Source organism: Cystoisospora suis, assembly GCF_002600585.1.
Source record: "Cystoisospora suis strain Wien I chromosome Unknown contig_5948, whole genome shotgun sequence".
NCBI lineage: Eukaryota > Apicomplexa > Conoidasida > Eucoccidiorida > Sarcocystidae > Cystoisospora > Cystoisospora suis.
Window position 1 is genome coordinate 734 of NW_027158737.1, and position 16,494 is coordinate 17,227.

General features: G+C 47.8%; 1 protein-coding gene across 1 annotated transcript in view; it reads left to right on the plus strand.

Annotated features, from left to right (window-relative positions):
• The first annotated feature begins 309 nt into the window (after nt 1–309).
• CSUI_009734 (internal kinesin motor domain protein) overlaps nt 310–16,494 on the plus strand; it is a 19,620-nt gene continuing 3,435 nt past the window's right edge. The window contains exons 1-11 of the mRNA XM_068069845.1: nt 310–1,962; nt 2,878–3,122; nt 3,994–4,220; nt 5,026–5,146; nt 5,948–5,997; nt 6,526–6,603; nt 7,579–7,665; nt 8,575–8,756; nt 9,631–13,895; nt 14,761–14,855; nt 15,798–15,904. Coding sequence (XP_067918179.1) covers nt 1,840–1,962; nt 2,878–3,122; nt 3,994–4,220; nt 5,026–5,146; nt 5,948–5,997; nt 6,526–6,603; nt 7,579–7,665; nt 8,575–8,756; nt 9,631–12,417 — 3,900 coding nt within the window. The 5' untranslated portion in view covers nt 310–1,839 and the 3' untranslated portion in view covers nt 12,418–13,895; nt 14,761–14,855; nt 15,798–15,904. The remainder of the gene's footprint in view (nt 1,963–2,877; nt 3,123–3,993; nt 4,221–5,025; nt 5,147–5,947; nt 5,998–6,525; nt 6,604–7,578; nt 7,666–8,574; nt 8,757–9,630; nt 13,896–14,760; nt 14,856–15,797; nt 15,905–16,494) is intronic.

Sequence of the window (16,494 nt, forward strand, 5' to 3'; positions counted from 1 at the left end):
AACGAACCGTTTGTAGTGTAGTGGCACCAGGCAAGGTGCAGTTGACGTGACGCCACACTGCTAAGGCAAATAAACAATGGCTGTGTTGCGAACACTGGTTTCAGGCCGCAAGCCGGGCTCGGGGCCATAACAACAAACAGGTAGCAAGACTAAGGAGTGTCTAGCACTAAAATCCGAAGAACAGCGCACATCGGCTTCCAGCCCATGGGACGTAGCAACTCGACAATGCGAACAACCACCGACCACGTCCGTAGTCGGGCCTGGGTCTTCATGCACGACAGCGTGTGATCTTTGTCTGCAATAGTTGTTCAAAAGGTTCAACGCTTCAAGGCACCGTTCCGTTTCTTGTCCTCCAAAGTTTCGGATTTTTCTCACACCGACTGGTTCCCTTCATCTGGCCTACGCTGATGTCTTCCTCGCTAGCCGGGGAACCACAAGACATCGCCGGGCTTCTCCAGACATGTGGCAACGGAAATGGAGAGGTTACGACGATCGAGGCCATGTGTATACCCTGCTGAAGTTAAAAATTGGAAATTGTATGGAAGTGCCTGCTTATATGACGATTTTCCTGGTATCAGTTTGCTTTTCGTTAAGCGGTCTTAGCGAAGTGCAATTTTCTGTTGCCATATGGCAAGCTGTGCATACGGAACCTCTACGAGAGAACTCGACAGACCTTCGGATCTTTCTACCGGCCTTCGTCGTTCAAGTCGTGCCCTGTAGACTTTCTTTTCTTTGTTGTCGGGTTTAGCGGATGAGCGGTAGTCGGGTGTGCAGTTAGCATCCTGCCTCCTACGGAACTTCCCGTGCTTGGACCGTGGCGACTTCGCATGTTCCGTTGCATCAACTGTTCTGTCATTCGTTCCGCGTCTCCAGTGTATTTGAATCTCTTTTTCGCCTGTCCAATCTGGTGAGACGCTGTCAGCGTTTCTTTATGGGTCCCCGGCCACGTCTTCCGGGCTTAACATATGCTGCGGCTCGCCCAAGTTCTGGTTTTTCACTCCTGTCCATTTTTCTCCTCAACGTGCAGACACCTCGCCCGCTCGAGACCTCATATGATGCTGTTCGTACTGCCGATGCGTCCTCCTTCCGCGCTGCCTACTCTTCCACCCGGGCTCATGGCCTGTGCGTTGGCCCGGGGATCCAAAGGGAGGAGAACCTACCGCACTTCGGTCCCGTGTTTTCCGGCTTAAAGTGGAGTCACAACAGTGCGTGTTTAGGGGTTCAGCTTTAGTTGCTTCGCGACTATCTTTTACCATCAGGGTTTGTGGTCGCAATATCCTGTTATCCTGGGGTAAATTCAGGCAGTAACGTGAGTTTTGTTTTCCGTTGAAAGCCTCTGGTTGGAAGCTTAGTCGACTGTTCCTGGTGTTTATGCAGTCGATGACGTGCCGGTATTGAACTGGGAGTTCTGGTCTCTCTGCAAAGCTTCTTTTTACGTGCCCCGATATTCGAGTGCTCGTCAACACAACCCAGTCATTCGGTTTCTGGCCGATGTCCGTGTTTCAAAATTGTACAGACACCTTCCAAACTTGATCTTTCTCTTGTTGCGTCGTCTCCAGTGGCTTCATAAGTTATCGATGTTGGTAGCGCAACATCTCGAAACTCCCGTCGTCGGAGGAACGACTTGTCCACACGGAGTTATCGTTTGTTATTTCTCCCTGAAGCACTTCTCTTCCCTGCCAAGACGACAGGCGTAGCTGCGGTGGTCGGCTGCAAACCACGCGCCTGTTTCCCTTCTGATCTCTCTTCAATTTTTGTTTTCGTTACACGAAGGGGAACTGTCAGCGTCTCCGATGGTTATTCCTTTCCCTTCTCGAAAAACCTTCTCCATACAAAAAGATGATTTCTTCACCTCGGGGAGGCTCATCAGGGAGCAGTCCCGCCTTATCAGGGGCAGCAGCGGTAGCTGAGGCGACTTGGCGAGCATCACTCGGCGTGTCTCCAAGACCAAGAGCCTCTCAAGTAGGTTTTTCTCTGTACTCTCTTGGCTGTGTCTCTCATATTCATTTCATGCATATCTTGGTCTGCCGTCTGAGTTGCGTGCGAAGCGCGTAACACGAAAGAAAGTGCAGAACTTCTGTCCACGTTCTCTCTTTATATGTGTATTATAACGCTATATGCAAGGTTCAGTCTGGTTACGCAAGCCCTCCCTAGGAGGTAGTACATCTCTCAGGCAGGCTCCAATGAAAACAGGACGAGCTACCCGACTGGAGGCACTAACGAGATTGAATGTTTCGAGAGATGACCATGTGTAATAAGCAACTGCTGTAGATGCCGACTGCTCTTAGTGATGAATGGAACTTCCGCAGTTTTTGTTGTTCTCGTCGTGGGGTCACGTCAGACATGCCTGCTAGATGGAATAAGACATAGATGTCAGGGGAATCTTCCGAGTGTATTGGATTCTCTTGTCTCCAAGCGTTCATAGCTGTGATGAGGTCAAGCTAGAAGCTCTCGTGGCATAGAGGCTGTGGTGATCTGCGCAAGTAAACATCTTCCACAAAGTTCTGCTATCCCTCTATCGTTGTTCGCGTCGTTCTTTACGCAGTGTGAATCCACCTAGGCCAGGCATATCCGGGGCGGTACCACAGAATGTATCTAGGTGTGTATATAAGTATGTAGAGCCCTCTGATGTGGTGCCTGCAAGCATATATACAATGACACTTTTACTTCTCCGTCATGAGACCCCTTCGTACTCCCGTCACTTGGTGGCAAAGATCTACACGTAGGACTCGGGTACACACATACATGCATGTCTTTTCGTCTTCATAGAGCAGTCCCCGCTGTTCGCCTTGTTATACACATGGATCGTACCGCTTTTGTGAATATGTCGTTCTCTATTCATCATTCTTCTGCTTCACTCTCTGTTGTGCTTTTTAGCCGAACGGAGAGAACGCAATACCAGGTGTACCACCGTCTGCACTCTCCTCACTAGGCCCCGGCGGAGGTTTTACGATATCTGGGCGTTGCGCAGCAAGCTCTTCGCCTCCTCCTCTTCCTCGTAGTCTTCCTCGGATTGCTGTTGTCGTTCGTAAACGGCCTTTGAGCGAAGTCGAGAAAAGACGGAATGAGGCTGATTTAGTCCAAACCAAAGGAGGAAATTCTGTCGTTGTCGATGAGCCCCGGTGAGACGCGCAGTAACTGCCTCTGTTATCAGACGTTTTTCTACACAATAAGAGACTGCCGCAGTCATTTTCATACCTTGGCTGATCAAACATTTCTCTCATTCTCTGGGTGAAGCGGGAGAACCACCTGAAAAAATTTGCCCCGTGCTGGTGCTTCTGCTTGACCTAGCAAGGGTTGAAATGGTAACAACTCATACGCTATGTGAAAGAGGCGACCGCATGTGCAGCAGCGTAGTCCGTTGCCCATGGGGTCAGTGTCGCCGTCTTGGGTTCGAGGAATGGTTTTAACTTACCTGCGCATGTGCATGCAAGAGGACGCTCTAGACTATTCTGTGTAGACACATCACAAGCTGTCGTCCACAGATATGGTGAGATAGCCTCACTCACCACCTCCCCGAGGAGGAAAGGACTTTGCAGGATTCCTTTCTGCTGCCCTGCTGTCTAGCCCGGAGTAGTCGATTCAAGGCTTAGGGTTTACCGACCATACATGTCTGTACATGTGTGTACATACATTCAATATGATATATATTATATATGTACGATATTCTACAGAGAGAGATATATAGGTAACATAGGTAGATGTAACTGCATAGTAGGGCATCTAGCTCAGTGCGCTGAGCTTCTGCACAGCGAGAAGTCGTGCTTGGTTTTGTTCTCAATGTTGATTTTTCTGTACCTGTCGGAGAGAACAAGATCTAGCCTTCACGGATCTTGCATTCACTGTAAGCGCAAACTCTTCACGTATCGTAGACACGCTTGGTGCTTGTCCTCCAACGTTTCTCTTTTGTACGGAGAACCTGTCTACGTGGAGAGACTAGCCAACGTGAGGGAAAAGTTGGTCTAAGTGCTTGAGGAATCTTTTTTTTTTCAGAGAGAAGGTAGACTTAACACCATATGTGATGAGACATGAGTTTCGCGTTGACTATGCTTTCGATGAGGAAAGCAGCAATGCTGAAATCTACCGGGATGTCGTACATCCTCTTGTAGAAGCGTGCTGCCTTCGTCAAGCTAGTACTTCCTGTTTCGCCTATGGACAAACTGGGAGTGGAAAGACCTATACAATGCTTGGTCCTCAGCCTTACGGAAGAGGTGCTGAGGGTAGGTCAAATATACATGTATATATATATATCTGCAGTCCTCTCTGCATATATATATATATATATATATAGATAGATGGAGAGACAGAGATAGATGGTTATATATATGTCTGTATCAATACCTATATGGAAGAGACGAGCTTACAAGAACGTATAGAGACGCGTGTTGCAGTAGGTGGACGTACCTACTATAAGGAGTAAAACAAAAAGTGAAACTAAGGTAGCTCTTTCCTAGATTTTCTGTCTTAGGTGCTCTGGTCTTTCTTTTTTACTGTTTATTGACGTACGTCGTGTTGTATGGATATCTTTCTGTAAGCGAAGATCCGACGGCATTGCTACCTACCTCCCCATGAGTCGGTGCCCTAGGGGGAGTACTCGGAAGTGATTTCTTAAATTCTGTTTGTTCTTGTTTTCCGTCTTTCATATTGTATCTGTTTGTATGTTTCGCGACAATCCCTTTCTCCGTTGGATCTGCCTGTCTCATAAACTCTCACGCTTCATCACTAACTCAGAGGCACCTTCTTTTTCTCTCTTTTTCTTTCCGTGTCCTCTCCACAGCCGATGGTCATTTTTTCTCTGTCGAATCCACTAACAAAACAAAAAGCTCTTGATTAGCCCTCTCCGCATCGTGTGGTTCTTTCTCTTGGACCACAGTCCTTTATACATAGAAAGAAAGACTCTCAGTGGAAGGTTTCCAGCTACACTACGATGGTTTCCAATGCTCGTTTATTTCTCAGATTCGCTGTGTTCTACGTTTGTGTATTTTACCGCGAACCTCCAATTCTTTCTCTCTTTTTGTATATCAGCTGGAGTCTTCGAACTTGCCGCCACGGATATCTTCCGATTTCTTGAGGGAACTGACAAACAAGCTTTTGTTTCTTTCTTCGAGATCTACAATGGAAAGCTCTTCGATCTGCTTCAGAATCGGTATAGACTCAGGACCCTTTGACGTAATTTGTCTTTTTAGCGCCTCTCAAGAAACCGTGTGTTACTGCGATAAGAGGAGTTGTAGTAGTAGAGGTTGATGGCAGCGAGAGAGAGAGAGTGTACATGAAGGTAGTGCTGCTCTATGAAAAGACTGACCTTTTCACTTCTGTGTTGAAACAACTGAGGAAGAGTGCGGGACAGCACATAACCGGTGTTGTTGGTTTCAGTGCTACAGTACGCTTTACACCGTAACCCTCATACTGCCAGTTTTTCTTGTTTTCCCGTCTTTGTTTTCTTTCTCCCATTCTTTCTATTGCCACTTTCTCATTAGATCATCATGAGAGGAGGGGACTTCTTACGTTTTCTGCGCAGCCCGGTCATCATGAGTGGAGTTATCAATCTGAAGGCGGCCTGGTTCCTTTCGTGTCTCGTGTACTGAGACGGCATTGAGAGGGGTGGCTTGGACTATCTGACTTTCTGTTTCATATTCCCTGTCCTCATGTTGATGCCAGGAAACTGGTGCATTTTTCTTGCCTTTATTTTACACGGCTTTCACACATCAATAGAATCGACACGTAACTGTCTATATACATATATATATACAAAGAACGCTCATCCATGTCGACCGTATACATACGTAGTCGTCTTCAGAGGGTGGTAGTATGAGTAGAGGTAGGCGTGTAGAGGTGTCGCCTTTTTTTCCCCACGTAGAAAACATGTGCGGGAGTGATTGTGTCTTGTGTTTGAATGAAGCGTCGCCAAGTGCAATGTAGCATGCTGCCTCTTTGAGATGATGTTCAGGAAGCTCGTAGCTGCACTAGAGAATGGAAGGAAGGAGGTCATTGTCCGAGGTAAGAGAAGGGAGTGAGAATGCAGTTATTCGTCTCACCATGAGGAGAAGATGATTCAAGAAGTGTTGAGTCTTGTGTTTCTTCTTGTCTGTAGTAAGGTTCACGTGTCTGTCTGCCTGCTTTTTTACATGTGCGTGTAAGCCCACGTCGAAAAAGGTGTAAGCCCATGTGCCGGTAGGCCTGTCTACAGGCTATACAGTTACGTAGCCATATCTCTATATTAAGTACCCGTCTCAGCATGGCTCTTGTTGTTAGAGTCTCCTTGTGATAGAATGATGATGAACCAGCATGACGTCTGCTGTAACTAAGCGAGTTTAACCCTTCAACTCTTCACGTAGACTGAGTGGCTGCATGTACTTTCAAGCTTCGTAAGCTGAAGGGGAAGGGTCTCGGAATTCTCTCTTTGAACGAAGGCTGTACAATGTGTGTGGTGACCTGTTGATTGTGATGAAGTGAGTATTCTCTTCCACAGTTAGGGTTCTCGGAGTGGCCTGTTTTTTCCCCTTTCCTTCTGTCCCTTTCATTTAGATCTACGGCTGGAGCAGGTGGCGACGAAGGAGCGACTTGTCGCGGCGATGATCGAGGGGGTTGAGCTACGCAAAATAGGTAAACGTTTAGCAAAACCTGGAGAAAGAGGGACACAGACCTCCCCCTGGGTTGAAGCACCATCTCTGAATTTTTCTCTTTTCTTCCTCCTGTATGTCTGTGTCATTATGCGCAAACAAAAAAATATATATATATATCTGCGGGGAACAAGGACTAAGTGTGTACACCATAACTGAGGACCAAGGACTTTTCTTTGCATGTATATAGGTTGTAGGGTACAAGTAGATAGTATAGTGTCTAGCATATGCGGAAACAGTTCCCGGCGTAGTCTGCCGAGCCTAGATGAGTCTGTCCCGGAGTCCGAGGCTCACAACCACAGAAACATCCATACAGCTTTTTTTATCTCGGACGGACAGCTGATGGGTGTGAAGCCTCGGATGCACGCGGAAGACTGCGCGTCTCTGAAACCATTAGCTCACTATCAGCGGCTCTTGTGGGACTGATGGTCTGGCGTTGACAGCTTGGACTTCTCACAGTCAGACCCGACCGAACTATCTCCGGTTGCACTCACGTTAGACACGGAAATCTGTTTACATATATACATATATATATCTATATGTAGCTATGTATGTTTATATGTATGTATACACTTCGACCTGTTCAGCAGTGGTGTGATGATGAGGACGAGGGGGCTTTCTTCGGAAGTGGAAATGTAGCGAAGTAGGGTAGCCCGCGTTACGCTTTCGTGTTTCTGATCAGCGTGCAGGTGTACTCGAGGTCGCAGTCGGCTGTGTGCTCCCCGTCTGGACCGCATGCACTTGGGTATACGGATCTTTGTGTATAAGCCCGTCCACTTCCGTATTTACATATCCTATGTAGATGTGTTCACTTGCAGAGTTGTGGGTACACGGATTCTGCGTCTAGATATTATATATCTATATATGGTTATGGCGGGCCAGAAGGAGCAAGTAACAGGACTCACCATTGATTCCTTTACGTGACGAGCGGTGTGTTTAAGACTGTGTGTGTGTGTAGGAGTGAATTCTGTCAACGACGAGTCGTCGCGGTCTCACGCTATACTTCAAGTCCTCTTACGGAAGACTGGGTCTGAAGAGGCTTGTGGTATGTAGATTGAGGATGCTCCTAGTTCTTTCTTCTCTTCTTTCTGATCCGTGTTTTTTGGTGCGCCCCTTGTTATACAGAGGGACCGATTGACCCTCATGTACTTGTGGTGTTTATACACTCGAGTGCACTTTGCGGTCAGCATGAAAACTTGCCGTCTCCTATGATCCTGTGTGTGTATCTGAGCCTTTTCGCCGATTCATCAGGGATAGATAGCTCGTTAGCTTCGTTGATCGGTCCCGTCCCTCTACATGTGTATACATATATATGTTCATACATATTCACGTGATATCCCATGTAAGTGAGAGTGGTAATATCCATCTCACCGCGAAGACGGAGACGCGTCAAGGCAAACAGCGCGCAAGTTAGAGAGGCTCTTCGGCGTGCCTGTAGCGCGTGTCAACCCTGGGCACCGGTTAGTAAGTGGCGATCGCAGATGATCTTTTCTCTTGTATACATGTGTTCGTCTTTGTAGACACACAAGAGAATATATGGTCTTTCAAGTCTCTCTGGTTAGGGCTGTTACAGGTGAAGTGCATTCATTAGTGAGTTCGAGGCGCTGGTAGGCCGGGAGGTCTTCTGTTGTATAACAATGAGAAAGAAGAGGGAGCACAGGATGTTTCGTCGGCTACTGCTCTGCCGTCGGTCTGTCCTGCAATGTAGCTATATATGAGTCGGTGTACTTACAACCACGTATATGAGAAAAGTGTATGCATAGGTAACTGGTACCAGTTCTCGTGTATACACGGTTCCAGTCGATCAGCACCTCCATGTGTCGACTCATTGGTTTTTTGTCCGCAGTGTGGCTCTCTTCTACGGTGTCAATGGTGCGACCCCATGAACTTCAACTCATCTAAATGCGCATGTGGAATGACATGAGAGTATTCCCATGTGTGGGTGATTTGATAGGACGTATCGCTTTTATTGATCTTGCCGGCAGTGAACGTGGGGCCGATACACTACAGCACGGCAGACAGACGCAGCAAGATGGTGCGGGAATCAATCGATCTCTCTTGGCTCTTAAGGAATGCATTCGTGCGATGGATCAGGACAAAGGTCATATTCCTTTTCGAGATAGCGAGCTTACCAAGGTAAGGTGGGATTCATGCGAGCCGTTCAACAACATCTCTTCCATTAAGTGCTCATCTTTAAAACCTGTGGCTGGACTTCGGTCCACCCCCTGTCAGCTACAGTCGTCCTCGCGTCATATGGAACTAGTGCCTCTTTAAATCTCTGTATACACTGGTGCTCGTATTCGCGAGTCGTAGTACCGGGACCTCAGATAGCCCTGTATTATATATATAAGTCTATGTCTTGCCTTCCGCTCTGGCGCTTGTGCTTCGTGCCCATGCATGCAGTGGCACGCGTAAGCAGGTAGGTCCTCGTGGCTGTACTGTTGTTAGTCTTCCCCGTCCTGCCGAATAGAGGCTGGTCCACATCTATCAAAGAAACTCTGGATGAAGTCTTCGTCGACTGCAGTACACGTGAACGCGGAACGGAAGCGGAAGCTGAGAAATCTTGTGCAGAACCGCTCTTGTGAGAGTGCAGGGGTTGTTTTACCTCGTGAGTTTCTTGAGCCCGCTTATGTTGTTGCATCCAATCTGCCTGGGTCTTAGTACTGTTATTCTATCTGATCTAGACAGTATCACGGAGCGATAGAGACACCTATGTACCTGTCTGTGTGAGTGTGATGTAACTATACTTCTTCTATTCTTCTACGCAAGCTGAAAGGGCAGGGGCCCGACTCGTGTTTCGGATGGCGGTGTAGATGCCGCCTTGAGAATACGCTGGTAGATGAAGGGGCCTCAGTCACGCTTGCTTCTCTACCCAGCTGTCTGTATATATGTATATACAAACATCTGGACGGATACATCACATCATGATTCACGCCTTAAGACCTGACTGGCATATTCATTCTGTCATTCAACAGAGGCCATTCGCTAATCGATCTTGTTTCTTTTTCAGGTTCTACGCGAAATCTTTGTTGGTCGGGGTAGCCGAAGCGTTATGATAGCAACTATCTCTCCATCAACCTCATGCTGTGAACAAACGCTAAATACCTTACGTTATGCATCGCGAGTAAAGAACTTTCGACAGCCTGGATCTGTTCCGATAGCTTGTCCGTCATCATCTTCGGCTACTTCGACGCTTGGGGGAGGACCGCGTCCGTCTAGTAGTTCTGCTGATTGTGGGGGTGGTAGTAATAGTAATGCAGGAGGAGTTACTGCTTCTCACCATCATCCTTACCCGAGACAGATTGTATCAGCAACTCCAGCCATGCGACATAGCCGTTTATCTCATGTTAGCGTCTCTTCTTTATCACCTGGCGGAGTCGATGATGAAGAGATGATATCCGGAGAAGGTAAAAACACGAGCGGTAGTTCGAAAGAAGAGCTCTTGTCTTCTTCTTTTCCCCCTCATCCTAAGACGACGAATACTACTGGTAACAACAGTGCTGGTCTGCGTGGATCTTTGTCTCTGAGTGATAGTCGGGAAGAGGAGGAAGGAGGTTCTGTTGGTTTTTCTCCTTCTCTGGATTCCCCACACTCCGCCATGAGAAGGAACAGGAACTCTGCTGTACCAACAGGAGATCGCGGTGGTGGTGGGCGAAAGGTGACGTGTCAGGGAGCGTCAGACAACGGTGAAGCTCGTTATGATGAAGTCTTATCCAAACAAGATGTAGATATGGTTGGAAGTAAACAGAGCCCAGACATGGCCCGTCTAGTCACGAATGGGAGCACGACAACCGCTGGTTCAGCGGGGGGGTACACGTCGACTACAACTGCAGCCCCTCCTAGCCTCAGTGCACGGACTAGCTCGACGGCAACTAATAATAACAATAACAGGTATGCGACATCGTCGGCTTATGTACGGAGAAGTGGCCAACCGAGTATTACCCCTACGGCAGAGCCTCTCAAACGTACTGGATCTTCAAAGCATCAGAATTCGGCAGGTACATCAGGGTCTGGAACTGGAGCAGGAGGCGGAACTTCTCGAATTACTTCGAGCAGTAATAACAGTACTGCTACTAGTGATTGTATGAATCCAGGTGTCACGGGACCTCGTTTAGGCAGAGGCGTGTCATCGCGATCGTCCCTTTCTCTGCATAAAGGGAGAGGAGGCGGGGGAACTCACAGAGATGCGACTCCGGGCCAGATGCTTTCCTATTCATGCTATCCGTCTGTAGCTAAGTTAGAAGATATCTCTCTTCCTGATCGACCAGCGTCTTCCTCCTCGACTGTCTCAGGGGGTGCGGGGGGAGCTGCGAAAGACAAAGCAGCAGCACGGCGTTCATGTGAAATGTCTCCGCGGGAGAACAACATCAATGGGACTGTAAGAAAACCACGTCCCTCAAGGAGTGCTTCTCCTCCAGGTAGGGAACTGTGTGGCCGTGCTAGCCCTCCACTTTTACACTCAGATGATCATAGTAGTGAAGCTGAGATTTACAGCAACAAAGTGCCGGCTTCGAAATGTCCTGGCACAGGAAAACACGGAAGTTCGTCGTGTGCTTCTCCCCTTATCGGCGCATCTCAAGCTCGCATTTCAACAGGGAATGGGTATCCTTTCTTACGTAAAAACAGCCGTGCGACAATCTCTTCGCATGCATTAACATGCGGATCCAGTACTCGATGGTCTCCCTTCCGGGCCGCTGCTGGAGGGGGAGGCGGTGCCTTAGGGGGAGGAGACAAAAACGCGGCGACAGCGGGGATATTATCGTCATCCACAAGAGACGAATCACAGGGTCATATAGGACAGGAGGTTCCGCTAGGTGATGGGAGTTTTCCAGGAGGTGTCCATCGCCCCTTAGCCAATTATCAACAGCATCATGAGTTCAATTTACGATCCTCTATCTGTTCTGTGCCTCCCACAGTAGAAGGAGAGAACAGCGGCGCCATGATGAAGATCACAGATCTCCAACAGACGGAGGGGATCAATCATTCCCCGCCCTGTGACGGTGATCGTGATCCATCTAAACCGTCGGCATCATCAAGAACTGCTGGCAGTAGTAGCAGTCGTCGTCCTGAACAGTCATTTTGGAGTGAACGAGATGGTCATCTAAAGAAATCTATGTTGAAACAGTGTCTACTCCTAAGTGGGTCAAACTCAAATGAAGCAACAGCGGCGAGTGTCGCAGCTGCAGCGACAGCCGCTGCAGCAGCTGCTGCTGCTGTTGCTGCTGCTGCTGCTGCTGCTGCTGCTGCTGCTGTTGCCGCGACAGAGGGTGGAACAGGGTGCAAGGCACGTGGAAAAGGAGGAGAAGCCTTTGAGATCTCGCTAAATGGTCTTCAGGCTCCTCCGGCGGGTTTTTCTCCCACGAAGCAAGGGGGTTTTGGAGGGAGTAAAGAAGAAGGAGGTCCAGGTACAAGAAGATCAGATCCGGATCATAATGCTAACCACACCGGATTACCTCTTCGGGGAGGTCGTATACGTTCATCACGTACAACAGCGTCAGCAAGCGCGCGCCGCTATGGTGCTAAAGCTCCTGCTGGAGGTTCCAGTGGAGAACGCGACGGAGAAGACCCCACAGCAGGCAACACTGATGAGGGAGGAGGAGGTTTTCTGAGTCCAGAGAAAGGTCGAGCGGCTTCAGCGGGTGGTAGTTGTATAGCAACGAGGGCACGAGGAAGTCCTCCTCACTACAGCAAACAAACTTCTCAACATGAGAAAGACGGGGAAGGGACAAGACTTTCTTCTCTGAATTCTCTTGGACAGACAGTTGCAGGGAGTGGTCNNGGGGGGGGGGGAGAATAGCCTTGAAGACGATGAAGGAGGAGGGGGGCGAAAACGAGAAGCTTCTGGTAGTCACAGCGGTACACTGAAGAAGAATACAGAGGCAATGAATCTAAGACAGACATGGTTAAAGAATCAACACCAACAGCAGAGTCGAGCAGATGCTATGATTTGCCCTGATGGAAGTAGCATTATCTTCTTGAATAAACGACCTGCTCATCAAAGGGAGGGTGCTGCCAGCAGCGGTGAAGTCGACGGCGTCGAGAAGGGAGGACGCAGTAGCGGATCTGTTAGAGAGGGTAGACCAAGTAGTACATCAGGAACGGCTGATGGTTTTATGAGTTTTGAAGATCCTGGATTGCTAATAGATGCGGAAATGACCGATGCTGCGTCCTTTTGTTCTTCGACAAAGAATACAATGAAGAACCCCTCACGTTTTTCAAAACGTCAGCAAGCCGACGTGAATCAAGAGGACGCTGATATGATGGAGTCTGGAGGAGGAGGAGGAGGTAACGGCAGTGGTCCAGAGAAGAGATTATCTCTGACTAATAGTGCAGGAAGTAGTCGTTGTTCTTCTTCATCTCCTTTGAAAAAGAAACCAGGAACTTCTGTTGTACGTGAGAGTCATGATTACAGTAGTAACCATATGAGTAGTAGTAATAGTAACGGATATGCCCGGGCATCACCTAATAGTAGACCTTCTATCGATGAAGTTCAAGGGGGGGGACGCTTGGAATGTCTTGAATCGAAAGAACTCTTGGCTTCATCAAAGACGGATACAGGCTTTCCAACAGAGGATGATTCATCTGATCGTCTTACAGGCGGAGGACTTCGTGGGAGGAATGTCGCTTCTCATATGAAAGACGGGGGAGAAGGAAGGATGAGTCTGACACATAGCACTAGTGGAAGTACGACTATACCAGGAGGGATGGGTCTGACCATGAAACCACGTACGACTACGGCTTCTATGAATGAAGATCGAGAAAATGGAGGACAACCACGGAGAAGAAGCTTTTCTTCCTCGTGTATGAGTAAAGCGAATCTAAGTCTTGATGCTAACTCTCAAAGACTTCTAGCACAACTCTTACCCAAGTCAGGAAGTATATCCCGTTCTTATCATGGATCTGCCGTGTCTTCTTCAGGAGGCAGTACTTCTATCTCTTCATCTTATTTGCCTGAGAGAAGTATCCCGGAAAGACGACAGGCGGCAACAGAGAAAACTTTTCATCCCGACACAGGATCTCAACAGCAGTTTCAGAGTCGTCTTGAATCAGACAGTGAAGCAGGAGATAAAAGTCCAGGTGGCCTACTATCATCACGAGGAAGTATCTGTCCTCCAAGGGATCAAGGACCGGGAGAGAAAGGGTGGTGGGATGGAGGAGGAGCTGTCAGTGGATATAGAGAGCCGCAGACGGTCTTAAGAGAAGAATTCGGATGTGATACACTCTATCATGAGCTTGAACTTGAACAGCTTGATGCATTGCAGTCAGCTGTCAGGGGTGAGCTCACGGGACATGGAACTTCTTCAGTCATCTTCTCAGTGTCTACATTCGTCCTGTATACTACCATACATCATGGAATACAGGAAGGAGCAACGTCCAGCGTTTGTATGACCTTTCAATAAACATGTCTTGAGCGTGGCAGAAGCACGGCTGAGACAGTCTGACGGGGGGAGGACGGGGGGAGGACGGGGGGGGCTTGGTGAGTTCGTTACGCTCATATTGTTGGTAGGCGTCAATCGTTGTTTCTATAGACTCCCCAGGCACATATAACAATAGACTCGGAGATCGACCGTTGAGCATGCAGCAAGTTGGAACTCCCTAGTGGGATGGTCGTGGTCTCTGACAGTGCAACTGTGATGTGACCTAGCACACAAGCGAGCTTCGTAAAGTAGTAAAAGTGTCTTCCTCCTCTCTTTCCTTAAGTCAGTCTGTCGTGAGAAGTATTTACTTATAATTGCCGTAGGAGCATGCTTTTCTCGGAGAAAAAGAACTACAGTATGTCCGTCAGCTTTATCGTGCGATAGAATGTCGTAAGCGTCGTAGGGCGACAATACACTTTCCCTGAGTGGCCCCGGGGGGAACTGTATAAACATGTAGATATATATTAGGACTTTGGTCCTGGCTTCACCCCTTGGAGGGGTTTGCCTGATCCGTCTGCGGTACAGCAATTGAACACTTTTTTCCCATTTAATCGATTTCGATCCTTCCTTCATGTATTTCGAAGACGTCTTTTCGTGTATTGTGTGTGTCCTGGGCAACCTCTTTAGCTGTGTTTGAGGAATCCTTCTCATACTCTTCTGCCGTGTCTAGTAGCTACCGCCCCAGTTCCGTTCTTTCCTTCTTTGTACCTCCATACTCCCAGGTCGGCGAGTGGCGCGGATGGAGCAACTCCTTCAGCTAGCGAAAAAAAGAGCCGAGGATGCAGCGAGTAGACATGGTGTGAATCAGAATCAGCAGGTGAGTGGCAACAAGGAGAGACATGAGTACACTGTCCCCAGATTCCCCTTGTTTTCTCTGCACTTTGTTGTTGTTATCCTGCCTCCCCTGTCTCAGCATTTTCACATTCATATTCTTCAGTCGTTCAGTGATCCCACTGTATCGCATCTCTATGGAGATAGAGTTGTAATGGTTGTATGTGTGCATACCGGCATTTGCACATTTCTGGTTTCGTATATGCTGTGTAGACGTGTGCATGCGGTAGAGACATGTGGATATCTTCTCCCAGTACTATACTGAGGCATGAGAAAAACGTCCCATGCATGTAAAATGACTCCAGAGCTTGGAGACTTTCCATCAAAGAATCATATCTATGTACTCACAGGTTTCGCGGAAGGTTTTATGTGCCTCACTCGCTGTAGCGAAGGTTTGACTTCGCCTCTGAAGCCTAGGCGAAGGAAGTTTGTTCTTTCGTACCTTTCTGTGTATGTATCGCATTGTGTGGGGAGTCTGTTGTCTTCTGCCGTGCATGCATGCGCCGGCAGCTATACATATGCATCAGAACAAAATACCTCGGCATGCGTAGATGGTGCATGATGTTATAACCGTCTCCTATAGAGGCTCCACTACCTGAGCTTGACCCACTGTTCCAGTTATCAAGGAGTGTGCCGCTAACTACACAACAAGGAGGGGTTGTGAGGGCAGCGAGTGTGGTGTGAAAAGCTCTTTTCTTTCCCTTAGATACTCTCTATTTGCAAGAGGTTGTCGTCCATCTGTAGTCGACCGATGGCATTGTGCACATAGTAACATCCGTAGGTGTTTACACGTATAGTCAAGAAGTAGCTAACGGTGGTGTTTGGGGAATCGTGTCTTCTCACCAAGCGAAGTGTCGGTTTTCACACAGATTTCATGAGGAGTTTCAACCATCTTTGAAGACTGAGGGTTCTGATTCTTTTCCTTCAGGATCTTCTCGTTTGCAGACTTCATCAGCGCAATCCAGGAAGCCATGAATTCGGTGAATACGTCCGTCAAAGGATGGAAGCTGATTTTCGCAAGTTGCTTGCTATGAGGTGCGTATCTTCTTTTCATTCGGGGGACTGGAGTAATCTGAACTCTGGTAACATTCTTTTCACCCTTCGATATGTTGTTTGTTTCCTTCTAGGTGTTTCTCTACCCAGCGTAAGGTTCACGTTATGAATGCCTTTCTCCCTTGTGGTAATGATAGGATATATACATGCACACATAGACGTTGGTGTGTGTTAAGGTATACGTGGTGTGGTCACCGCATCTTCCGTTGGCACTGTCTTTCTTGCTTCATCATGTATCACGGGCTGGAGTTCACGTCCTGTTCTTTTACGTGACGAGCGGTGTGTTTAAGACTAGTTTACATGCGCCTGTAATTTTGTTGTATTGGAAAAGCATAGCTAAGATGATTAGGATAGTAGAGATTGAACCAATCGAACACATTGTGTTAATATAAGTAATAAAATCGGGATAATCTGGTATCCTTCGAGGCATAACATTAAAACCTAATATATGCATAGGTATGAAGATAAGCATAATACTACATAGGAATACAAAGAACCAAATACTTAGGGAAGAAGTTGAAAGTATCTCCAAACATATCTTTAGCATAATATACAAAACCACAAATTGCAGC